At 37.6% G+C, this 25,670-nt stretch overlaps 2 protein-coding genes across 2 annotated transcripts; one reads left to right on the forward strand and one right to left on the reverse strand.

Annotated features, from left to right (window-relative positions):
• Positions 1-8,036: 8,036 nt before the first annotated feature.
• Positions 8,037-12,244, reverse strand: LOC149961207 (GRIP1-associated protein 1-like). The gene is made up of 15 exons (XM_090175827.1): positions 12,124-12,244; positions 11,845-11,911; positions 11,575-11,771; positions 11,368-11,515; positions 11,116-11,309; positions 10,980-11,059; positions 10,873-10,920; positions 10,485-10,797; positions 10,327-10,422; positions 9,890-10,261; positions 9,432-9,815; positions 8,881-8,985; positions 8,721-8,814; positions 8,513-8,664; positions 8,037-8,450 (listed from the first exon to the last, which is right to left on the reverse strand). Exons 1-15 carry the CDS (start codon positions 12,163-12,165, stop codon positions 8,319-8,321), a joined length of 2,424 nt encoding a protein of 807 aa, XP_090031953.1. The 5' UTR covers positions 12,166-12,244; the 3' UTR covers positions 8,037-8,318.
• A 6,262-nt stretch (positions 12,245-18,506) lies between these two features.
• LOC149961208 (ER degradation-enhancing alpha-mannosidase-like protein 1) lies at positions 18,507-24,026 on the forward strand. The gene is made up of 8 exons (XM_090175841.1): positions 18,507-19,293; positions 19,364-19,436; positions 19,504-19,607; positions 19,901-20,431; positions 21,030-21,395; positions 21,459-21,555; positions 21,623-21,847; positions 23,439-24,026. The coding sequence occupies exons 1-8, from the start codon at positions 18,833-18,835 to the stop codon at positions 23,529-23,531; spliced, it is 1,950 nt and encodes a 649-aa protein (XP_090031967.1). The 5' UTR covers positions 18,507-18,832; the 3' UTR covers positions 23,532-24,026.
• Positions 24,027-25,670: the final 1,644 nt, after the last annotated feature.

A 25,670-nucleotide genomic window follows, 5' to 3' on the forward strand; every position in this document is an offset into this window, starting at 1 on the left:
CAGCGAGGTGACGTAGGTGTAGCATTCGCCTAAAAAAAAGTGAAATTAACTAAGAATAAGTCTTGATAGAGTAATGGGCCGTGGAGTAGCGGAAATTCTAATTAATATTTGAGAGTGCCGCCCAGTTACACCGAGTGTGGCGCTGCTAAGCTACGACGGTTAATTTTTCCGAAACGCCTAATTAAACGATTTCGTACGGGGTTGGAAGCTTCCAAAAATAGAGACTTATCGCGTAGTATCCCGTAAAGGAGGTAACCCCGGGTACAGTCTGCGCTGTGGTAAACAGGAACCTCGCTACCAGGTTAGGTCGGATCTTAGGTATTTTAAGAAAAGAGCTAAGCTAGGAATGCAAAGAACGTAGAATTTCGGTTAAGTCTGGTTTTGGTCAGAGTGGTGGCGTGGCCAAAGTGCGGGGGGGAGGTGTGTAATGGGTCCCCCCCCCCCCTCTCAGCTCGAGCAGCTTTTTTCAGAGACTCAGAATCGATTAGAAAATTTCTTTTGGTTTTTCTTCCTAAAGCTGGTTTTGTTTTAGTGCAAGAAAAAGCAGAGTGTGGTAGATGCAGAGCTATTTCTCTGCCCCCTACCGGGAAAATCTTTCTGCCCTGGGATTAACTAGATACTAGTGCTTTTAACTGATTCTCAGATAACAAGCATTATCTGAACCTAGGAAATAACTCAGATAATAATTAAGTTATCTTGAAATATTTTCGATACATCAAATATTAGATTTATCACATTAACTCTCAGATATTATCAGATCAGGTGGTTAAGGAGCGGAATGCATTCTGTATAGTTTAAATCCGAAATTGATCTGAATTCATTTTAAACCGACAGACAGATCGTGAGTGGATTTCAGATCCCTCGCAGTTATCGATTTTGCGTGTCCCCCGATTAAATTCGGTTCAAAATTTTAATTACTGTTTATTTTGATTATAATGTATAGCTTTGGTCCCATTCGACCGAATGCGTTTTTTGTGTGTCCCATTCGACCGAAAGTAGCCCAAATGTGCGATTTTAAATTAAATGTATATTTGGTCCCATTCGACCGAAAATAAATTCCATTTTACGGAGGCCCTAAACCTAATCTAACCCAACCTAACTTAACCTAACCTAACCTAACCACAATTGAATGGGACTTTTGAATTTTCTAACCCTTTGGGCTCGAAAATATTCGGTCGAATGGGAAGGTTTTTTTTTCGATTGAATGGGACCTTTAAATTAAATTATTCAGTCGAATGGGAATTCGGTCGAAAGGGAAGATACCTATATACAATTCAGATAGGTTACTTGTGATAAGAAATCGGATACAATTTTAGATCAGATTGAGGGTTGGGGGAATACCGAATATAAACCTTTTCTCAAAAATTGATTATCTTTAAATATATGAAAATTATAACCCGTATAACCTGATCAATTAACCGTTGGAAGCACTATTCTAGATTATAATATTTCATTTTTGCTAAAATAACTGCATATTTAAGAGTTGGTCTGGTCACGAACAAAAAAAATTATTTAAATTTTATGCTATCCTCTCCAAAACGATTCTACTCAACAATTCGCAACCAAAAACTTCCCTAATTCAAGGTCTTACCAGAGTTATTCAACTCTAGACGGTAATGGGCCAATTGCGCAGTTCCCATTTCCGCAAATGCAATTTCGCGGTTTTCCATTTGCGCAGTTTTCATTTGCGCAGTATCCCATTTCCGCAGTTTTCCATTAGCGCAGTATCCCATTTCCGCAGTTTTCCATTAGCGCGTTTTTCATTTGCGCTTTTTCCGTAAGCGCAGTTTTCCACTTGCGCAGATATTTTCCATTTGCGCGGTTTATCATTTGCGCAGGTTTTTCATTCGCGTGGTTTTTCATTTGCGCAGGTTTGTCATTTGCGTGGTTTTCCACTTGCGCAGATTTTTCACTTGCGCGGTTTCCCAATGGGGCTGTTTTCCATTTGCGCGGTTTCCCAATGGGGCTGTTTTCCATTTGCGAAGTTTTTAATTTGCGCAGGTTTGTCATTTGTGTGGTTTTCCACTTGCGCAGATTTTCCATTTGCGCGGTTTCCCAATGGGGCTGTTTTCCATTTGCGCGGTTTCCCAATGGGGCTGTTTTCCATTTGCGAAGTTTTTCATTTGCGCAGGTTTGTCATTTGTGTGGTTATCCACTTGCGCAGATTTTCCATTTGCGCGCTTTCCCAATGGGGCTGTTTTCCATTTGCGCGGTTTCCCAATGGGGCTGTTTTCCATTTGCGAAGTTTTTCATTTGCGCAGGTTTGTCATTTGTGTGGTTTTCCACTTGCGCAGATTTTCCATTTGCGCGGTTTCCCAATGGGGCTGTTTTCCATTTGCGCAGGTTTTTCTATTCCGCGGCTTCTCACGACCTGAATATTCTATATTAAGCAATTGTCCTTGAATTAAGATTTTTTCAGGTAGTTTATTTTTAACGTAACCTTGTTTACCATCCAACTGTGCTGCTGGTGTATTTTTAATTACCGGTCGCGCTGTCCATACCAATAATTTAAAGTTGTTTGAAGTTGACATATCGGTTGTTGAATTATTTTGTTGGGAATAAATCTTCGGTCGACAAGTAACTTGTAGCTTCTCAGCCTTTAGGCTAAAAGAAAATGTAGTATCTGTAACACTGAGGACAGTATATTGGCTGCTATTTAAATTTAGTGCCTTCCACCAAAAATGCACCTTTTTAATTGCACTGCATGTTTCCTAGAGGTCAGAAAGAATATTTTTTAACGGCACCGTTTTCATATAGGAGGTGTTCTACAACAGAGGCCATTCTAACGAAATATCTTGGTATTGGCCTCTCACATAGGACGTAACTATCGTATGACAGAGGTCATTCCTACGAAACACAGTACGCTTACTGTCCTATATTGGAGGCCATTTCAACGAAATAGTTTTTATATAGAGGTAGTTATATCAAGGCTAGCGCACGAAGCGCGCAACGGTTAGGTTAGCCGGGCGCGCCGCAGGCGCGTAGGCACCGTTTTCATATAGGTGTTCTACTACAGAGGACGTATATTGTCCTACGACAGAAGCTATTTTAAAAGTGGTGCTAAGGTATTAGCAGCATGCTATTTTAACTAAGAAAAACCTAATTTTTTTTGGTATTTACAGCCCTACCGGACATTAAACAAACACTAGCAGCGCAGCTGGATGGTAAACAAGGTAATGTTAAAATTTACCTGCCAGAAATAACCCTTTTTCTAGGAAAAAGGATTAATAGTGAATATTTAAGTCATAAAAATCCCCGCAAATGGGAAAACCGTTCAAATAACAAATCTGCGCAACAGGAAAATCGCGCAAACGGGAAACCACGCAAACGGGAAACTGCGCAAACGATAAAACCGCGCAAGCGGGAAACTGCGCAATCGGGAAAAATCGCGCAAATGGTAAATTGCGCAAATGACAAACTGCGCAAATGGGGAGCTGCGCAAATAGCAATTCCGCAAATGGGAAACGCGCAATTGGGAACTTGCGCAAACGAAAACTGCGGAAGTGGGAAGTGTGCAAATGGAAACTGCGCAAATGAAAACTGCGGAAGTGGGAAGTGCGCAAACGAAAACTGCGGAAGTGGGAAGTGCGCAAATGGGAACTGCGCAAACGAAAACTGTGGAAGTGGGAAGTGCGCAAATGGGAACTGCGCGAACGAAAACTGCGGAAGTGGGAAGTGCGCAAATGGGAACTGCGCAAACGAAAACTGCGGAAGTGGGAAGTGCGCAAATGGGAACTGCGCAAACGAAAACTGCGGAAGTGGGAAGTGCGCAAATGGGAACTGCGCAAACGAAAACTGCGGAAGTGGGAAGTGCGCAAATGGGAACTGCGCAAACGAAAACTGCGGAAGTTGGAAGTGCGCAAATGGAAACTGCGCAAATGAAAACTGCGCAAGTGGACCCAAACCACTCTAGACGGTTGGATTACGTAAGTTTTCGGATGGCGCCCATAAGTCAGACTTACTTTTACTAAATTCCTCCTTTTTTATCGTTATTGAGCTAGACCGCCATCTACGTTAATTACACCAAGTAAAGATTTCCATAGTTTAAAATAAACATTTACGGAAACTATGTATTCAATTTTTCCAAATTATAAAAGTAAATTTCATTCAATTATTTTCATTATTTGCTACCGAAAACTATCACAACGCCCCCTTTGGTTCGCAATTGAAACCTAGATAGGTAGCGGATAATGCAGACGCTATTAGTTTTTCTTCGTCATTATTCGTAAATTTGACTTTATAAATAATGATACTTGCATTTTAATAAAAAAATTGCATCGTTTGCTCATATTTTGATAAGTTTAGTTAAGAAAAAAAGTTCTTATGACTTTTTAATTTGTCCGCAGCAGACGCTAGATCTCGGAGAAGCTAGCGCCGTTACGCCACCTGGACTGTTTTCAATTTCTTTAGAGAATTTATAGACGGGAAAACAAGTTGAACTTTGTACCCAGACAATGATTTGTGTGCGTGGAAAGAATATATAATATTTTATTTGACTATGTTTAACTTAAGCCCATTGAATTGGGAATAATACTGCTAGAATTACAATTACGATTTCGATTGCCATGGTTACGCGGGACCTGTTCTGATAAGATTGTACGAAATCATCTTTATAATTTGGCGGTAGCGCCATCTATATTTTGTAAAGTTATATGGCTAAAAATAAATAATTATTAGCTAACTCACCGTAACTTGAGTTAAAAAGGATCGTGTTGACAGAATAAAATTATTTTTAAACAACTTCAAAGGTTTGTTTGTTACGAGTAATCATAAATTTCAATTTCGCATCAGATTCGCGAAAAAATTCAATTCCAATATAGTTGCCACCACTAGAGACAGATGCCGCCACGGTAGAACGATATAGTTGATAAAGTCTCCTTATTGAACGAAATTGGTCCCGCGCCAGCCAGATTTAGTTGTACCTCTATTTATTCCCAACTTAAACCTAATTCCAATGCGACAATTAATTTTTAAGTCTAACAGCTTAAGCTGATTTAATTTTGAAACTCATTACCGTGAAGTTATTAAATTGATTTTGGTTAATTCGTGATAATATACTTAAAATAATGCCACTATTTTAATTCAAATACACTTGTGGTCTATAATATTATTTCTATATAATGCAATCATTAGACTAGATTTAGAAATAGCCTCTTTCACGAAAAAATCATAAGAAAGCGATTATTCTCTCTTTCGAATTTTCGCACGGTACACTACCGCCATCTGGCCCAAAAAAAAATATCATAAAACGTTACTTGGTACCGAATCTTTCAATTTGGTAAAAGCGTTCTTGCCTATGTCAGTTCTATTAGGTGAGAATAAATATTTACTACGTCGCGGATCCTAACGGATTAGCTGTTATGCTACTCTGATCTTTTCGTTGGTAAGCGGAAATAAAAAATATATTAAAGCGTAGTACTTGAATGACTCAGTAGATGTCGTTGTTGGCAGTGAGTCCGTCTGAAACTTGGTGCCCAAATTTAGCGTGGGCGCTTTTCATCGGTTGATAAAATTAATATAATTCGCGCTGCTACAACGATAGAGGGCGATACTTTACGGTCTTTAAGATGAAGCCTCCGAAGAGGCGGGGGGGGGGGGTGTTTCCTAGGGAACGCTACTTGCTTTAAATACATCCAATTTTCAGAAATAGATTTCTCGGAATAAAGGGGAACCTAAGAGTGAAGAAATAAAAGAAGGGTTTAGCAAACATTTAAAAGCTCTTTTGGGAAATATCGGTAATTAAATGGGCTTAAAACTACGTTTGCATAGACGGAACTTTATACTTCAGGTACTGAGAAGTCCGGAGATGGGCAAAAACCGAATTTTCCGAACTCGCACTCTTTAATATTGAGCTAAACGGCGGCGCTCGCACTCACACTCGTACTCTTTTTTGTCTGAGACTGGACCTCGCACTCGCGCTCTTTTTTTTTGGCCCAAGAGTGGAGCTGGCGCTCACGCTCTTCTCTTTTTTGGCCCGAGAGTGGAGCTCTCGCTCGCGCTCTTCTCTTTTTTGCAGGTGAGTGGAGCGCGCACTCAAAAATAGCTCTCACACTCTTTGGAGCTCAGAGCGCACCCACTTCTGCTTAGGACAAGCTGGTTTATCTCTTTAGGCAGAATGACGATAAAAGCAAATTAAAACTCGTTTTTTTTAGTCTCAAAATATGAATTTTCAGAAACTAAGCTAGTGTTTATGATACCCGATTTGGTGTTACAACTCAATAATGTGTTCTTATTTCGCCGAACCAAAGACAAATAATAGATTTTACAGGACAATACCTAAAGTGACGTAACTCTACATTTGCAACATTTCTTCAAAAGGTGGCGCCAGTAGTCGAGGGTTATGTTAAGAAGACGCGTTTTGGAAAGGATTTGTCTATGTTCGAACTAACAAGGAGACGACCCGAGGTGATAATCACCGATTTTGTTCAAAGTCGGGTATAATGTACACCTCCGTGTAACTTGAAAAACCTGCAAGGGAAAAGTTGCGACGGGCTTTCATTTTGCCATGGCAACCGAAAACGTTTATGACAACATGATTTGGGATTTTTCCATTGAAAATAACATGGGAATCTGAAAAATTTTGAAAAATGAAAAATTTTGAAAATTTCAAAAACGTTAAAAAAAATTTAAATTGATTTAAAAAAATAAATTTAATCAAGTTTAAATGCAATTTGGTCAATTGGGGGACCCTTAAAATCCTTCAGAGTCCCATGTTATTTTCAATGGAATAAAATATTATCTGCGCTATCATAAGCCTATCAGAAAGTCTCCATAAGTAAAGGTCTACCATAATGGCCCATGGTAACGGCGTTGTCCTGGAGAGAAGAAAATTAACGTACGACGATAGGGCAGTAGGCCTAGTATATTCTTTTTCAAAATTTCTACATCTAAAATATTATCTTATTTGGTGGAGGTGGAGCAGCCACGCAAAACGCGTCTAAATTTCAAATTTGAAAAATAAATATCTTCAGAAATACAACTCTTATTTCTAATAGCCAGTTTTATGTTCGGATGAATCCTTTTGCAAAGATAAGTGTTAATTTTAAGTTTTAAAGCGATAAAATTGTGGATAAGCCTTGGCTACGGTACTAATGGCTCGCGGCGGAGATTTCTCCAGCGTGGTTCTAACAATGTAGGTTTAAAAACGTTCGCGCACGGCTTTTGCGCATTCATAATGCATAGTTGAGGACGTAGCCACTAGGAGCTGCAGATTTTGAATACCTACCTCTTACGTCGTTAGTAACGGGTATGTGATCGCCAAAAATTTGGCCGAGACCTTTGCTTTTGGGAACCTTATGATAGGCTTATGACGCTATTAGCATTAGCAGAAGTAAATGAACCGAAGTTATCGAAATAGCGCTCAGAATCGGAGGGCTGTTTTCCTTGTGAAAATGATGAGAAAATCGAGTCAAATAAAAGCTAATTTCCATCCCCGTCTTTTGACGTGATAAATTGCACTTACAGTTATTTCTAGGTATAAAAAATGGTTTCATAAAAACAAAAACTTTTTTTCCGCCTAGGAGCGCACAAAATTTCAAAATGTAACTTCATAAGGAAAACGCCTCCAACATGGGGAGTATAGCCATTGCCCCCTGGATTAAGAGAAGGCCTAGAAATGGGCAGGTGTTGAATTTTTGAAATTGGCAAAATCAAAGTTTTAGTTTTATGCCTTTGTTGGCCGAAAGATGGCCCTAGATCTTTCCATTTTGACGTCATCAAGTCAGGCTGACAGCGAAAGATCGGCTGCTATTGCTTAAGGGCATTGGCTTATGCGAGAATATTTAAAATTCCCGCCTTGATCGTCTCGATTTAAAGGTTCGAAATCGAGCGTGTAAAAAATGTTTGCCGCTCCCTGTAGAAAAACGATTTCTAGGCCTTCTCTTAATCCAGGGGGCAATGGTATAGCAGTCTGATAACTTTGGTTCATTTACTTCCGCTATTAGTTCATGGATTCTTTTGAGTCACTCAATTTACCCCTGAAAAAACCTCTTAACTGAGAACACCAAGTGATCAAATGCCAAATAATAGTTCGCTAATTTACAAATACATATTTAATAGTATTTTACAGAATATTTTCACATTTCTATTATAAGCGTTGCTTAAAATTGAAATATTTATATATAACCATTACTCTTATAACTTAACTCTACATACAATAAAATGGCGTAAAATATCTTTGTATTAACAAATAAATCACAGGTATTTTTTCCATAATCCCTCATCAAATGAACTTAACTTACAATCTACCAGTCTCTTAGTTTTGGAATGACCTACCATTAAAATTTACATATTGATTTATTATAATTTATGTTTTAAAGCTACGTAGATTCTTTCTTCGGTTCTTTGGAGTCCACTTTTCCATTGGCAGATGAATATTTATCAGCATACTCCACGTGGTTTCCAGTAACCTTACTAAGTTGCACCACCTGATTGGACAATATCTCCAAATCCTAAAATTAAAATGGTTTTCAAGGGATATACGCGTTTAAGGAAATATTTAGTTACTCTTTACCTTTTGTAAGAACATATTTTTGCTTAACGTTTCTTCTAACATACGTTGCATCTTGCGGTTTATTTCTTTCAGATTCTCATCCCCCTTGTCTTTGATAAAATCAACAATTCTTTTAACCGTTAACTTTTCAGTCGCTGGTAAATGTCTAACATCTATGACCAACAAAGATTTAGAATGGAAAATAAACTTTATTAGTTAGTATATGTACCTGTCCGCCCTTCCATGCAGTAGAACTGAATTATAGCTGTTTTGGCCATAATATCTTCAGCCATAGCTGCGTTGCTTGTTTCAAGATGGTTTATCTGTAAATCAATCAAAATTTTGAAATTAGTGCCATCGCAGACCATTTTTGGAACCAATTTTGTTACCTTTTCTTCCAAAATCCATTTCTCTTCTTGCATACTGGTCAGTCTAGCCAGCAGCTCGTTATAATCAGTGTCATTCCCTTTTTCAGTTTGATCAGGAGTTGCGGACTGAAAAATAAATTATACATTAATCATTATGTACGGATATTTAAAGCAAGTGAACGCTCTAAAGAAAAATCCCTTAAATGCACTTCCAAAAGGCCCTGTAAACTATCACCCAATGAAAAGCACCAGCAATTTCCCTGTTTAACAATTGAAAAATAATTTATCTAAAACTACTATCTCTGTTGATAAACATAATGGCAGTGGGTACCTTTTCATATTTTAACTTATTTTGGTTCAATAAAACAGACGTTAATTATAAATTAAGATAAAAATGTGACACTAAGCCTTGGTCATTAGAAGATGAACGTGTTAAATTTGAGAGACTAGAACATTAATAGCAATGCCACAAGCAAAGTTATTTCGACCCAGTTCGTAAGGTTAGGAAAGCTCAACGACTCGGACCTAATACACTAGGTTGGATCAGCTGACACTTGCTTTAAGTATCTAACCTGTTCAACTCTGCTATCTTCTGATGGAACTCCTTCTTTGCTACCCTCCTTACTGCCAGTAGTGTCTAGATTCCCAGACATAAAGCTCCAAGAGCTAACGCTGCTAGCATCGCCTTTAGATCTTTCCAGGCTAGGCAAAATTACATCCTCAATTTTTCCAGAACTAGTTTCACTGAGAAACTCTTGTAGCCGTTCTTGCAGTTTATCACCACGCTTGCGTTCCACATGAAGTTGTTTCTTCAACTCTTTAACCATTGAAAGACCTTTTTTTTCTTGAATCCGACGATCTTCCAAGGAATCCTTGATTTCTTGTTGAAGTTTAGTTATTTCTTTTTCTTTCGCATCTAATGTCAAACGGGCTTCATCCAAATGAGTTGAAATAAGCTGCACAAAATTAGTACACTTACAAATTTTACCCCTAATCAATGTCTTAAAATTATTTCAAAATAAACACAAACTCGAACAGCTTGATCGTGTCCTTCCTGCATTTTATCCATATCTTCGGAGTGCTCTTGAGTTCGCCGTTCTAAGCTGCTTTTAAAATCAGCGGTGGATGATTCGAAAGCGGTTTTTTCATCTTCTAAACGCTGTTCCAGTTCCTTTATTTGAGTTAATTGGGATTTATTCTCCTCCCGCTTCAAAGTCATTTCTTTTTCAATATCTCCCAAGGCTTCCCGTTTGGTTCTTTCCATTTCCAATTCTTGATTTAATTTGGAAATCTCAGCTGTATTATTTTCAATCAACAATTTCATATCTTCTCGATGTTTGTCCGATTCTTCTTGTAAATGGACAGCCATCTCGTCCAACAGTTTCTTTCTCTTTTCTGCCATCTACGCGAAAAGTATTATTTTAAACTAGAAAGCTTGTTAACTTATACCATAAAAAGTAAAGTTACAGTCAAAGCTTCGGATGAGGTTTCTTCAGCTTTGCAACGCAAGCTTTCAGATTTTGTATATTTTTCTTCTAAATCTTTTACTAGATTCTGCGAGTCCTACAAAAAAAAACAAAAATTAAGTGGCAAAGTTTTCAATAGGGAAGCCAATACCAAATTACATCTAAGTGGCATTGCAATAATTCATTTTCAGAGTCCCTCTCATTTAGCATTTGATTAACCCTGTCAAGCTCAGTTTGTAGAGAATTAACTTTTGTTTCTAGCAATAAAATTGCATCCTCTGACTTTGCATTCGCTTCATTTTTTAATTTTGTGATTTCTTCTTGAAGAATATTATGCGTTTCTTCAAAGTTTCTAGTACGTTCTTGCAGAATTTGATTAGAGTTGTTCATCTGAATTTGTAATCGTTGAAGTTTGTCTTTTAAACTTTCTATTTCTTGATCTTTCTTTGATTTTAACTCTTCAAAAGCAGCGCTATTGGTTAAAAAGATCAAAGTAAAAGAATAAATACACTTTTTGTTTAAATGATCATTCAAAATTGGCGCATACTTTTTCTCAGTAAACATCGTTTCTTTTTCTTCTTGAAGTTGTATTATGCTGCAAAAGTTTTGTGGTTCTTAGTTTAATCACTAACAATAAAAAGGTTTATAGCTCACCTTTCTTGCTTTTTCTTAAGTTTTTCTGTTAATTTCTTATTTTCTTCTTCAAGATTTTTATTCTGATCTTTAAGAGCACTCTGACAAAAATATGTTTTTAACTTCATGAAATTACTTAAGTGATGAAAAAAATTACCTCCATTTTCGCCAATTGCTCTTTCAGAATGGTTTTTTCCTCCATTTCCGTATAAAGTAAGAGTTTGACTTCTCCTAATTCCTTCGCTTGTAATTTCTGATCATCATCTAATGTTGATTCATCTGAATCTTGAGAAGACTCTCTTGGAGGGGTAGTTTTCAACGATAATTCAGCTTCATAGAAACTTTTGGTGTCTGTAAAAAAAATAGTTTATTTCATAGCAAGTGAAGCCTTCATTGAGTTTGAACTAACCGTGTAAGGATTTTTGTAAAGCTGCTTTCTCCGCTTGCAATCTTCTGATTTCATCACCATCACCATCAAAGGAAGCATTTTCCATTTTCGGTTTTTCATTTTTTAAAAGCTCCAAATCTTTCTCTAATTTTTCATTTGAACTAACAAGCTAAATAACAAGAAAATAAATGCTTTTCTCTATTTGGCACATTTAGAATATTTTCTTACTAAAGCAAGTTCTTGCATGATTGTCGAATTTTGTAATCTGAACTCATCCTCTTGATTTTGGAGCTTCCTCTCAAGGTTTTCATTGTCTTGAATAAGTTGTTCAACATCACGAGCTTTTTTGCTTCTGCTCAAAGCTTTCTGAGCTTTGCTTAGTTCTTTTTCAAAGTATTCATTTTGAGATTTGAGTTGTGCAATTTCTAGAAAAATAAATTTTTATAGTCATACAAAATGTTTAACGTTTTTATAGGTTGTTTGAAATTAAAAACAAACCTATATTTTGCTTTTGGTGCCTATCTTCAAGATTATAGTTCTTTGTCCTTAAATCCAGAATTTGGGTCTTGAAAAAAAAAGTAGAAAATTTTTATTATTAACCTTCCAAATTACGTAGTGTTATGAAATGTTAACCAAGGGTTATGATTATTTATTGAATAGTTATTAGAAAGTTTTATTTAATGGTAATTTAATGCAATATAAGTTTCGAGGGATTAAATGGCTTTAAAATAAGATTTAATTTATACGATTTGTGCATAATATCTGAAAGAAAATTACTTGCAATCGCTGAAATTCGTCTTCCGAAATGGAAGCCGCCATGATTAAATAGTGTTTTAGTAATTATAAGGGCTGGAAATAAGCCATTTTCTCTGCAAAACTTTGGTTTCCATAGCAACCATGCCCAAAAGTGTAAATATAAACAAACAAGATCGTCATGAAAACATTGGAGCTTCTATACAGAATGATAGAAGCAAGAAGCTCCATGTGAATACCATAGTGACAGCACGGACTAGGCAGCGATTATATAGTCCGTGGTGACCGAGAGTGTAAAGTCGTTTCTCTGATAGTCAGCCTTGGAAATAACGGTGGTCAGGTGGTCAAAGACCAGTTAATTAATTGCTCAGACCAGTTTATTTATTCAAAATTTGGGGGGGTCACTGGTCACCGTGTCCAGTTTATTAATTCGAAATAATAACAAAAAAACAGAAGGTGACCAGTTTAATAATTCCAAATAATAGGAGACGACCTATTAATTTAAGGATTATATCAATTTTGATTTCAATATTCACTGGATTTATATGTACAGCGACTCCGCTTACTACCGCCGCGGGCGCACGTCAAGGTTTTATGTAGAGTCCCTTCGCTCGCATCTCTCGAACGAGTCGAACTGTCTAACCCCCCTCTGGCCTCAAACCCTCAATCCTTTAGTCTCGCTTTCCCTGGAGTACGGTAGGCTACCTGGCTACGCGGTAACGGACCGGAGACTCTGGAGTTACGGGGCCTAGAGAAAGAGAGATAATACGGTAAATTACGAGCGTCTTCTAGGCTATGGTAGTAGTCTTAGGTGAGATAGTACTATATTGTACTATTCTTGTGGTACTCATAAAATAAAGTTAACTATTTTGAATACGTGTAAAGTTAATGTTACCAACATAATCTAACTTGTAAACATGTAGTATAGGTTTTTTTAGGCTTATAAATGACATTAGAACATTTTATATAAGACCAGTTTAATAATTCCTAAGCTAGGGGGTCACTGGTCATAAGGACCAGTTTAATAATTCATGTGCTAGGGGGTCACTGGTCATAAGGACCAGTTTAAAATAAAACCTTATTTCCAAGGCTGCTGATAGTGATGAATCATGGATGAATACAGTACTCCTCGTTTTTTTTGGGGGGGAGGAGGGGCATAATGCTTTTACTTTCATTTCGACATTGTCAACTTTGAAATTAAAAAAAACAGGTTAGTTAACTACAATATTAGTAAAAATCTCTAGTAACTTTGAGTTAACTATTCGAAGAATAGAAGGGCAATCAGTAATCAAACGATTAAATGAAATCTCCGGACTAACTTTTTTGCCCCCTTTTTTTTCTTTCTTCTCCTCCAGAATTTCTTGCATAAGAACCTAATCTTCAACTTTTCCAAATTTTTCACCTTAAACCCGGCATTGAATTCGAGGACACAACCATATAAGCTACAAAAACCTAGGACCAACCCAAAGGTCAGTCTAAACTCATACCCCCCCAGTATCGTTAACAACTGGAATTCTTTCCATCAGTCCCTATAGAGAGAATTTATATATATAATTATAAATTCTCTCTGGTCCCTCATTGCTCAAACCGACTATAATCAATTCCAGTCCCATTTAACATCATATCGCACACTCTGGCCTCTCCGTGTGTACCCACCTCTTTATTTATTTATATCTACAGACCCAGTGCCGGCCCGAGGCCAGTTTTAGGATGGAGCGAGATCCGATTATGGCACCCCCCTTGCTTGGCCCTAATATCAAAAATAATATTTTGGCGCCTGGAGCGGCCGCTCCGTTTGCCCTATGGTAGGGCTCGCCCTGAAAAGACCTACTAAACCTGTAGGTATCGACGTACAGTGGTCAAACATAGGTGAAGACGTTTCGAAATTTAGAATAATTACTGCGGGAAATGATATCTTGGGGCAAAGAGTTCCAGTCATGAGCAAATGTGTTAAACCAAAAGTAGCATAAGACCCAAAAGTGTGTCAGCTGTACCTTCGTGCCTATTAACATTTCTAGTGAGACCTAGTCACACTATAGACTACATAACCTACTAGTTGGAATAGTACTAGCAACTTTATATTTAGTCTATAGTCTGGCCGGCGCGATTTTCTCTCTTCGATTTTCTCGCCCGTAGACGTACGTTCTAAAACGCCTCACTCGGCGGCGCTGGAGTAACTCGATTTTGATGACGTATTTTCCGACCCCTCTTCGTTTCCCTTTTTTACTTTGCAACAAACTCTCATTAACTACTATACCGTTCTGACACACTTTTGTTTCTTATGCTACTTTTGGTTAAACCGAATGGTAGTATAGGCCATAGAAATCGGATAACAAACTAGAACGATTTTGGAAATTTTGTCGCGGGTTCCGATTAGAACTTTTAAAAAACCCTGACTTTGGCCCATGCTTTTCGTTTGGCTGGCAACGAAAGTTACGCCATCGGTGCCAAACTGGTGAACTAACACTCTATTTCGCCTAAAATTACATGGCCGACTTTAGCTCGACGCTAACACGATTTTTTTTACATCTTTAAAGTAACTTATAAATAAAACATATCTTTTCACAGGTTAGTGTTAGAAATAGTTTTCTTTTTACCATAATTTCCAACCGCTAAGAACGCACTAGGAAACGCGTTTCTTTCAAATCATAGAAAGATAGTTTTTTAAATAAAAAATGAAAAATGGTTCAAAATTCCGTAATTAAATATTTAAGGAGTAATTACTCAAACAAAAACATATTTCTTCACAGGTTACTGTTAGAAATAGTTGTTTTACGAGCAATGGTTATGGGGAAAACCGGTGCACAGTAATGGTTTATCGCGAATATCTACATTGGTATTGTATGTACGGCTATAAACCCAAGTATGAACATTAGGGTCCGGCTATTTCCTACAAAAAATGTTCTATGAACATTTTACATACGAGCAATCGTTGTGTCGTAATCGCGGTTTTAACGTTGTACCTGAAACGCGTCTTACAATTTTGCGCCTTCGTTGACTTAAAACGCATCCGCCGCTCTTCATGTAACCGCGTTTAAAATTTACCACCCAGCTAACTCTTGTTATTTTTGCAATAAATCGCTTGAAAATGAAGCTATTGTGAAGGTTGTGTGAGACAAAATGATGGGAAAGTCGGAATAATGGGTCACTTCAATTTAAGTTCATACTGACTGCCAAATCCAAAAGACCAGTATCAATGCTTTGAAAAGAAAACACGACACCGATGAGACTGTTCGGCATTTAGAACGCGAGCGAATCAACCTACCATATGATATAAGAAATATTCAACATACAAATTTCCCCGTTTATATGAACTTAAATGTAATATAAAATCGTCTTGAAAAACCGTTTATTGCTTTATAACATTCAAAAATAATATTAAAATTATTAACATTAATAATATAATACGTTTGCGTTGTCAACGCGCATATTTTGAAACGGAAAAACCCGATTACTATTGTTAAATCTTGGATTAATAATATGATATTTTTAATACGAAACGAATAACGAAATACGTGGAATTTTTGGCGTTAAATAAGCTTAGAACGTATTTCGTTATTTGTTTCTTATTACAAGAAGCGTTCGCCAACATTTAACCAAGATTTAAGCCTAATTCCCACTTGGCGCGAAATTCAGTTTTCGCGAGACGAATTGACGCTTGCGAATAAAATTTACTAAAGAGCAAAGCTACGGCGAAAATTAAATTCGTCGCGAAACTACCGAAGATTCGGCAAGTGGGAACTAGGCTTTAACGTTTCAAAATAGTTAAGATATAAAATCCACCACAGTGATTTCCGTCATTCTTAAAAAATTCGAATTTCCCGCCCATTAAAGAGAGAAAATACCATTGAAATTCGAATTTCCCGCCTTTTTAAGCGCGCTGGAATAACAATAGGAGGGGAATGCCTAGAGTTTCCAGAGGGTCCCTCTTTAGAAAGAGGGAGATCGCGAAGAGCGTCGAAAGAGGGGAAAATTCACTCTCCCGAGTGAGCTTTAAAAACGAGGGAGAGAGGGAAAGAGGGACGCTCCATTCCCTCTTCCAGAGGGTCCCTCTTTTCAAAGAGGGAGATCGCGAAGAGCGTCGAAAGAGGGGAAAATTCTCTCTCTGGTAAAGGCCCTCAATAGAGAGAGGAGAGGGAAAGAGGGACTCTTCATTCCCTCTCCCGTGATTCCCTCAGAGTTTCGCCCATCTCTGCAAAATACGCAGTAGATTAAGACTGGGCAAGATTCCGCACCTTAAAATTTTCGTCTACTTTAAAGATACATTCTGAACGAACCAATGGATGAAAAGTTATGAAACTAGCTTTTAAATAAACCTTGAAACTTATTTTAAGTCAGATTTATAATTCACCGATGACAAAATTCGTGAAAAGTATTAATATCGTTCCGAATTACAACCTACTTTCTAAAATCTCATTTTTCTTTCTAATACGCGCGTTGACAACACAAAACTTTACCTAGACGAGCAGATGGTCGGTTATCTACATGGTGCGGGAAAAATATTATTTTTGAATGTTATAAAGCGATAAACGATTTTTCAAGACGTTTTTATATTACATTTAAGTTTATATAAACGGGAAAAATTGTCAGTGGAATATTTCTTATATCATTTGGTAGTTTAATTAACGTTTAATTATCGCCAACTTTACATTAATTTCAATGGGGTGGGGGAAAACTTTTAACTAAGTTTCGCGCGAGCACGCCTCTTTAGGCAGCGCAGATGGCGTTACTGTCGTTTTAGCCAAGAATCTAATCGGTACCTTGTCAGCCATTCGATTAAGCGTTCTAGTTTGTTATCCGATTTCTATGGTATAGGCTCGGGGCTCATTCAATTTTATAGAATGACCTCTTGTACGTGATCCAATAGGTTGTTATAAAAACAATTGTGAAGAAAACTAAGATTGTTAATTTTATGACGAATTGAAACTGATTGGAAGTTTTGAAATTTGGAAACTAATTTTTTAAAAACGGTTCTGGACCTTTTGAAGTGCCAATTGATCAGTGGGGGGGGGGGGTCCAGATAGGGGAACAATAATCGAAGATTGGGAGAAGTCCGAGATCAGGGTATTATATACAGTAGTAGCACCCTGTGGCTTTGGCCATGGCCGCCATATTGTGGGCGTGAACTTTTTATGAATAGGAAAAAGCATGGGTGACGTCGTGTGACGTAGCACTGCCATTACTCTATAGTGTTTTAATAGTTTTCTGGGAGCGAAAGTAAAGGTTGCGACGGGCAAGTCGGGCTACATAGCGAACAGGCTTAGTGATCTTAGTTTGAGAGCTAAATTTAAGGCAGGATCAGTTATATAGTGACAGCGAGATCACTCTCCGAGAGATTTCTCAATGGCACCCCGTCGATGGAGTAAACATTTTTATTATGATTTATATATGTTTAGTTTGTTATGTATCATTCGCCTGTATCATTCACTCCTCTTGCCTGCAAAAAAGCCAACCATTGGTGGGTGTCATTCGAATCTCTCCCGTAAATCAAAGCAACTAAAAAAACTATAAGTGCAAAGTAAAGGACCATGCTGCACTAAACAAAAGAAGTATAAATAAATAAAATAAAATATACTAATATCAGAAGCCTATTATAGGCTTCTTCTAATATTTATTATAGTTCAGTGGTTCAGCCTGTGATATCTCGCTAGATCTATAGCTTACCTGTCCGTTGGTTTGCTCTTATATCGATAGTACTTGGTTTGTTATCTGCGATGCGTGACCATTGATGGCGTTTTCCATTGGAGTCCTCTGAGCGCTCCTAAATATAAAACGTGTTCCATTGGGACCAAAAGGGCAACTCCAAAAAGGAGGCACGTCTTCCATTGGCACTGTTGCTCCCTCGCGGATTGATCCGAGCTGCCCCAACTCGATGGACGTCGCAACCAAAAAAGAGCAATTTTTAAGCAAAGTGACTCCGAGAAAAATTGGTATTCCATTGGGAGGGCTGGAAGTCTACTCCTCCGAGCACCTAGCGGAGTTCTCCGTTGTAGAGCGATGACGTAGAAGGCAAATCCGGATCACGCTCGGAGCAGTCCCAATGGAAAACGCCATGAGTTGGGAATATTAATCTAGAGATCCAATCAAATCTGCTCCCCGCGAAACAAGTTTTTGAAAATTGCGAATGTGCCGTCTCCTCTAAAATGACGAGAAAACGTTATCATATGATCCGTGGCGCCATCCATTATTTTTGAAAAACAAAATCTTTTTGCCGGAAAACGCGTCTTATTTGAACGAACCATCGAGAGATAGACGGCGCCACGGGTAGAATGATAACGTTTTCTCGTCATATGGAAGGAGACGACGGTATGCTTATTTTTAAAAACTTGTTTCGCGAAATACTGAAATCCGACGTTTCGATTGGACCTCTAGATTAATATTCCCAACTCAATGTGCGTGACCGTGACGTAATATTAAACGTGGACCATTAGCTAAGGCAGCTGAGACGGGTGTTAATAAATTTAATAACAATCTTGTTACTTCTTGTATTAAAAATGGTTCTGTGGAAAGAAACAGATAAGAAATATTTGATTTAATTTGAAGGTCAAGTTATTTAGAGGTGATAAGGTCTTCAACCCTTGGACCTCTTGGAAGTATAATATTTTTTTTCTCCAAAATTGTATTTGAAGTAGAACTTGGTAAATTTGCGATGTTTTGTATTTGTATGTCTAAGGAGTGAGAGAGATTTCCACATTTAGTTTGGCCATGAAAACTTCATTTAGGGGCCCTCAAAATGATTGATCTAAATTATTTAAAAAGAAAAATTAAGAAAATGACTTCTCAAAATTTGAGCAAAACTACTAAACTAAGAATATGTTTCTCAGTAGGTATGTTAAGCCTTTTAGTAGTGTTATTTCTCACTGATGCAACCAGAAGTGACCTTATAGTCATGACCCAATTAAATCCATTTTCTGAAAAGTCACGGCTAAATCAGTCGGATCGCTTTCAATATCTTCCGTTTCAACCTGAAACTTTACTGCCCAAAAACTTCTTCGCTCACCCTGTGCTAACTATAAGCCCCAGTTTCTACGATAAAAAATACGGTACATTTTCCGAGGCCAAAAGGCTAGAAATGTTAGATGAAGTTCGCGATATGTTCTACTTCGGCTATGATAGCTACATGAAGTACGCCTTTCCTAAAGACGAGTTAAATCCAATTTACTGTACTGGGAGAGGCCCAGATTATGAAAATCCGTAAGTTTAAATTAATATTTTCCTAATACATTGGTATTTGTTTTAATAAATTTAAAATTTTTGTATATAGGTCCAATATAAATATCAATGATGTCCTTGGCGACTATTCATTAACTCTTGTGGATACATTAGATACTTTGGCGGTAAGTTAATTTCATTATTTGAAATGTATATGTTTGAAAAGTTGGTAACGTTTTTTCTTCACATCAGGTGATGGGTAATAGTTCAGAATTTAAAGAAGCTGTAAGACTAGTTATAGAAAATGTTTCCTTCAATAAAAATATCACTGTCCAAGTTTTTGAAGCAAATATTAGGTGAGTAGCTCTCTTTCTGCTGAAAATAAGGAAATGGGAAAATAGGCCAATAAAGTTGGTGAAATTTTAAGAATCTGTAAAAAATCAGAAAATTTAAATTTATCTTGAAAATTTTACAAAAGTTATATTATTATTGTTCTGTGATAAATTGTGATTATTATTTAGTTCCTTAAACGTTCTGGTCCTTTTTCAAAAAAGTCTGGAAATTTTAATCTGAAAATATTATGGCAACCCTGATTTACTACCCTGGTTTTATCTTTAATCTAATTAAATGCTTTTCTGAATTCCAACAGGATTTTAGGAGCATTGTTATCAGCTCATTTACTGATAACAGATCCGAAGCAGCCTTTTGGCGATTTAAGACCTGAAGATTATCAAGGAGAATTGTTGTCTTTGGCGGAAGATTTGGCCAAAAGATTGCTTCCCGCATTTCAAAAGACCAAAACTGGAATTCCGTATCCTAGAGTTAATCTCCAAAATGGCGTTCCAGCCAATTGTGCCAAACATACTTGCACTGCGGGTGCCGGCTCTCTGCTTCTCGAGTTTGGAGTTTTGAGTCATTTGTTGGATGACCCAGTGTACGAAGCTGCGGCAAGAAGAGCTACAAAAGCCTTATGGACCTTGCGTTCTAAAAACACTGGTCTTTTAGGTAGCGTTGTGGATGTTGAAACTGGTGAATGGGTTGGCAAAATGAGTGGAGTCGGTGCCGGGCTGGATTCGTTTTACGAGTACTTGCTTAAGGTTTACATTCTCTTTGGCCAAAAAGAAGACTTTTATATGTTCGAAGAAAGCTATAAAACAATCAAGAGATACGTTAGAAAAGGGTATATAATATTAAGAGGGAGCCCAGTCATAAATTGAAATTCCTTATAGAAAAAAATTGGATTATTTATGTCAATTTTTAAGATAGTACAGGACATAAAAATTATAGGGCAAACTTCCGGTTAAAACGCAATAATGCTTTAAAAAAATCAAGAAACGAAAACTTTACATACAGATACAACAGTTTTCGTGACTGAAATGAGCAAAGCTTGCACCAACTTATAATAGCCGTTTCTATAAAATAAAATGAATAAACAGTAAAAAATTTATCTTGCTTTTACGTCACAAGGCACAGCTAGTATATTCTTTGCATGTGCAATTTTCACTCGTGCTAGAAAGACATATTCGTCATGACCGTAGTGTGCGCTCATAGACTTGTAAAAGCAAGAGACTGATGTAAGAGCAAAATATTATACTTTTTCCTTTTTATTCATTTTATATTATAGAAACATCTATAGTTACCGACTACCGCCGAAAACTTAAAGGAGGCATAGTGATAGCTTTCCATCACGAAATAGGAATTACAGGACCACTGACTGAGCTGCCTGTGATTAAGCCTCAAAACAATGATTTATTAAATGATATTTGTACCCCTTCTAGACGCAAGTTTTGTAACAGAGGAAAAGGCGAACACCCTGTATATATCAACGTTAATATGTTTGACGGATCAACGTTTACCTTGTGGATTGATTCGTTGCAAGCTGCTTTTGCGGGAATTCAAGTTCTCAATGGGGACATTGAAGAAGCGATATGTAGTCACGCTTTGTATTACACTATTTGGAAGAAATTCGGAGCTCTTCCAGAAAGATTCAATTGGCAACAGATCTCTGCCGACTTATCATTTTATCCGTTAAGGCCAGAACTTATCGAATCCACTTACTTCCTCTATCAAGCTACTAAAAACCCTTTCTATCTTCACGTTGGAAAAGATATTCTCGATAGTTTAAACAAATTTACCAAGGCGGAGTAAGTTTAATTTAAATTATAAAATGAAATCCTGGTTATTAATAATTTATCTTGGTTCATCAGATGTGGTTACGCGACTATTCATAATGTTCAAGATAAAAGTTTAGAAGATAGGATGGAAAGTTTCTTCCTAAGTGAAACTTGCAAATATCTGTTTTTGGTAAATTTTTACGCAATTCCACACATTTCTTAAATATTCAAGCAATTTTTTCCCCTTTTTTTTACAGTTATTTGACTTTGATAATCCAGTTAATAAATTAGCGACACAATATATATTTACAACCGAAGGTCACTTATTTCCAATAAGTTGGAGGTTCAGAAGGAAGTTTTTCAACGCTGTTAACGTTCCTATTGATTATCATATGCTGAATGCGGCAAACATTGAAAGAATTAAAGTTAATTCTACTTTAGATAAACCTAGTGCGAGAAAACCAGATGCCTTAAATATGAATGTAAGTAAATTGGTTAACTTTTTCCTTATGTAAAATAGCGCTATACTATAATATAAAAATGAGATGTTATACGTAAAATATAATTGAAAAATTTTCTATATAACATCTAATTTTCTATATTATGTTCTTTTTATAATTTATTAATTTGTAGCCAGAGGAGTTGGGTTTGATCCCAGCTTGTGACACAGGGTGAAAACTCCGTACCACTCCTTCTATGTTGAATTTAGTAGTTCTCGTCAATGGTTAAAAGGGTTTTCCTCCAGTTTTTCGTTTCCCTTTTCATAAAAACTTGGCGAGGTTAATGGGAATAGTAAGTATATGGAGCTGTAGACTCATGTGGTATGAAGGGCTTGCCACCACCATAGAGGAAGAAGCACCTTCTTCCTCCATGCCACCACTGTCCTGTGCCGTATAGCTTGGACACCTGAATTAATTAAGTCTATTGGGTCTGTTGTGGCCCCCCTCTGGTACTGTTGTGGCCCCCCCTCGGGTACTGTTGTGGCCCCCCCTCGGGTACTGTTGTGGCCCCCCCTCGGGTACTGTTGTGGCCCCCCCTCGGGTACTGTTGTGGCCCCCCCTCGGGTACTGTTGTGGCCCCCCCTCGGGTACTGTTGTGGCCCCCCCTCGGGTACTGTTGTGGCCCCCCCTCGGGTACTGTTGTGGCCCCCCCTCGGGTACTGTTGTGGCCCCCCCTCGGGTACTGTTGTGGCCCCCCCCTCGGGTACTGTTGTGGCCCCCCCCTCGGGTACTGTTGTGGCCCCCCCTCGGGTACTGTTGTGGCCCCCCCTCGGGTACTGTTGTGGCCCCCCCTCGGGTACTGTTGTGGCCCCCCCCTCGGGTACTGTTGTGGCCCCCCCTCGGGTACTGTTGTGGCCCCCCCTCGGGTACTGTTGTGGCCCCCCCTCGGGTACTGTTGTGGCCCTTCGGCAGGGGCGTATTAACCATTAGGCAAAGTAGGCATGTGCCTAGGGCGCCATTTTTCTAGGGGCGCCAAAACTCTGATAAAGCCCCACGGTCCATGTACTTGGCTTGCCCCTACTCAAAATAACGCCGAAAAGGTTTGGGGAAACTAAAATATATTTATTTATCTATTAAAAACCGATACGCCCCTCCTTAGCTGACCAATGCCAAGGAGCGCCAAATTTTTCTGTGCCTAAAGGCGCCGAAAGGGTTAATCCGCCCCTGCCCCTCGGGTCTGTTGTGGCTCCTTGGGTATTAGCATAGCTGATTATTATTATTATTATTATTACTAATTTTCATCCCCCATTTCAGTCCCCCACGGGTCTGTGACTCTCACGAAAAATAGACATAATTTGGTACTCTGGGCAGTGGCGTAGCTGATGGTCCTCGAGATTCGGGGGGCCCCGCTAACCATAAAAAAAGGGGGGGGGCTTATAGAGATTTTTGCGGGGGGGGGGCCTCTGAGTTCTCAGCTACGCCACTGACTCTGGGGTATAAATGCACTGTTGACTAGTCAGCGCTTCCCTTTTAGTTTCGATCTTTTACGGTAGATGGCGCCAGGCTACCCGTTTTTCTCCCCCAAAGTACCTGGAAATTTAAAAACAAATTTTAACTTTGTATTAATTTTCAGTGTGATCGCATCAATGACGAACGTCAATTTTTCCTACCATTGAAAACAGAGTACTTCCTTCAAGTTAACAAAGCACTGGGTGTTGATATATAGAACAATTTTTTTTAAAGATATTTAAGATTATTTTGCGGACCAAAATAGTCATTTGCTCACGACTGGCTGGCTTCTAGTACTAATTCAGTAAAAAGCCTTATTTCTCCAACCACCAAACCCGTTTTTTTTACATCTTTTTTTGAATCTCTAAAAGATTTTTCTACAGTTTAATCACACACCGAATTCTTTCCTATTACCACAATTAATGAAAATGTTCCATAAACTTTAAAAATTTTCAATCTCTGTGATATTCGCGTTATGAACCAGCGAGTGAAAATTTTAGCCATAGAATTTTTTTTTCCTAAAATTTATGAAGTGTAATTAAAGAAATTCTTTTATAAATGTAATTTAGTTCGTTTTTTTAACCGTTTAAAGAAATACGCGAGATATTGACATAATATAAATATTAGACTTGTAATTACTGTACATAAAACCCAACAAATATATAATTATGTCTTATTTTATTATAATTAAAAGTTATAAATACCTCGAAAGTATTTTTGCAGGGTTTTTATGTAGTCATTATATTACAAAGTGTAAAAATAAAAAAGCCTTATTTTAAAAAAAATTGTAGCGTTGTATTTTTACGGGTAGTTAACGAAAGTTCAAAAATTCCAACACGGAATTTTTCAATTTATATTGAAAAGAAATGCAAGAAACAATTTTCGGGGTTTATTTCACTTTTTAATGTTTCTTGATGAGGCAGTTCACGCTTTCTATTTACGCCTCCCTCCCCAAATATCTTTCACGAAAATATCTCTGTGATAAATGATGTTGAAAGAAAAATGAATGGTTTTGGAGGCCATTTCGAACCATTTTATCCAACCATTATTTTTACTCTCCTTCTCTATGTCCCAAAAACGTGTTAAATAATTGATATAGGTTTAAGTGCTTTCACCGAGGGAAAAATTTCTGAAGGTCTATTTGGCAAGTTTTTTGCTTGCCTTGTAATATTTTCGTTAATTGATTCTTAGTTTAATTGTTATTTAAATTGTCAACCAATCGTTTGGTTCCTCATGAGTGTGAATGGGTATTTCTGTTTGAAATTTTGAAACAGTTGTTCATTGATTAATTAACGCACATGGGTATTCCTGCTTAGTTAAAAAGGGAAAATGTTAACTCTGCTAATACCGGTCTAGCTGCAAAGAAAATTAAAAACTGCGCATGCGTAAATAACGGGGCATGGAGTTAATCTAGGTGCAAGCCATAGATATAAGAAATGTATATAAAGGTCTAGATAAATTTCAGGGCGTCTAAGCCGTAGTAGCGCGAACAGCGCGTGATCAAAGTTGGCCGTTGAACGTAACATCGGTTTTTTTGCTAAGCCTTAACATGCCAAAAAAGTTACCTGGTTAAAAGGAAACACTTGTTGCATACCGTACTGTAAAAGTAATACGTTTAGTTCTAAAGGAATGAGTTTTCATCTTTTTCCAAAAGATAATTTTATACAAAATGAATTAACTCTGCCTCCATGAGAAGCTTTAAAATTGCCCGGTATTATAAAAATATTACATATAATTTTAATTATTTATACCATAAGAGGATGATAATAATAATAATAATAATAATATTATCTTCTTATACTTAGTTTTAGTAACATTATATATTTTAACTTAGAATATATTATCGAAAATTAACATTAGTATGTTCCTTGTACACGTGAGCCGACGTGTTTCTTATCTGACGCAAAATTATCATGAGGGCAAAAACGCGTCTCCAATTGTCTTAAATTTGACTTTTCGGCTAGCCATTCTAACCATAGAAATCTATGATTCTAACCGTTTAACCGACCGACCGGAAATAGCTCCTTCCCAGATGAATTTGGAGAGGGGAGTAGAAACCGTGTATCTTTTATTGAAGCGTCCATTGACACCTAGCAGACACCGAGGAAGGCACGTGACCAAGAGCGCGAGCTCTCTTAGCATTTTAGTACTAAGTGCTTGACCTTTCCGCAGGCCGTAGTCTTTAGATACCATCTGTTGGTGACTTTTAGTATAATTTTTAAGCAGGAGACAATGGCTCTCGCGAAGATAGCACGAGCTTTCTTACCGATAGATAGCGCCTTATACGGATAGCCTGCAGAAATTTACGCGTTTCTGCTAGCTGTCACCTCTGTATTCACTCCCTTTGAAATATTTT

This window comes from Leiobunum rupestre, chromosome 1 (assembly GCF_980474605.1).
Source record: "Leiobunum rupestre chromosome 1, qqLeiRupe1.1.hap1, whole genome shotgun sequence".
NCBI classification, from domain to species: domain Eukaryota; kingdom Metazoa; phylum Arthropoda; class Arachnida; order Opiliones; family Sclerosomatidae; genus Leiobunum; species Leiobunum rupestre.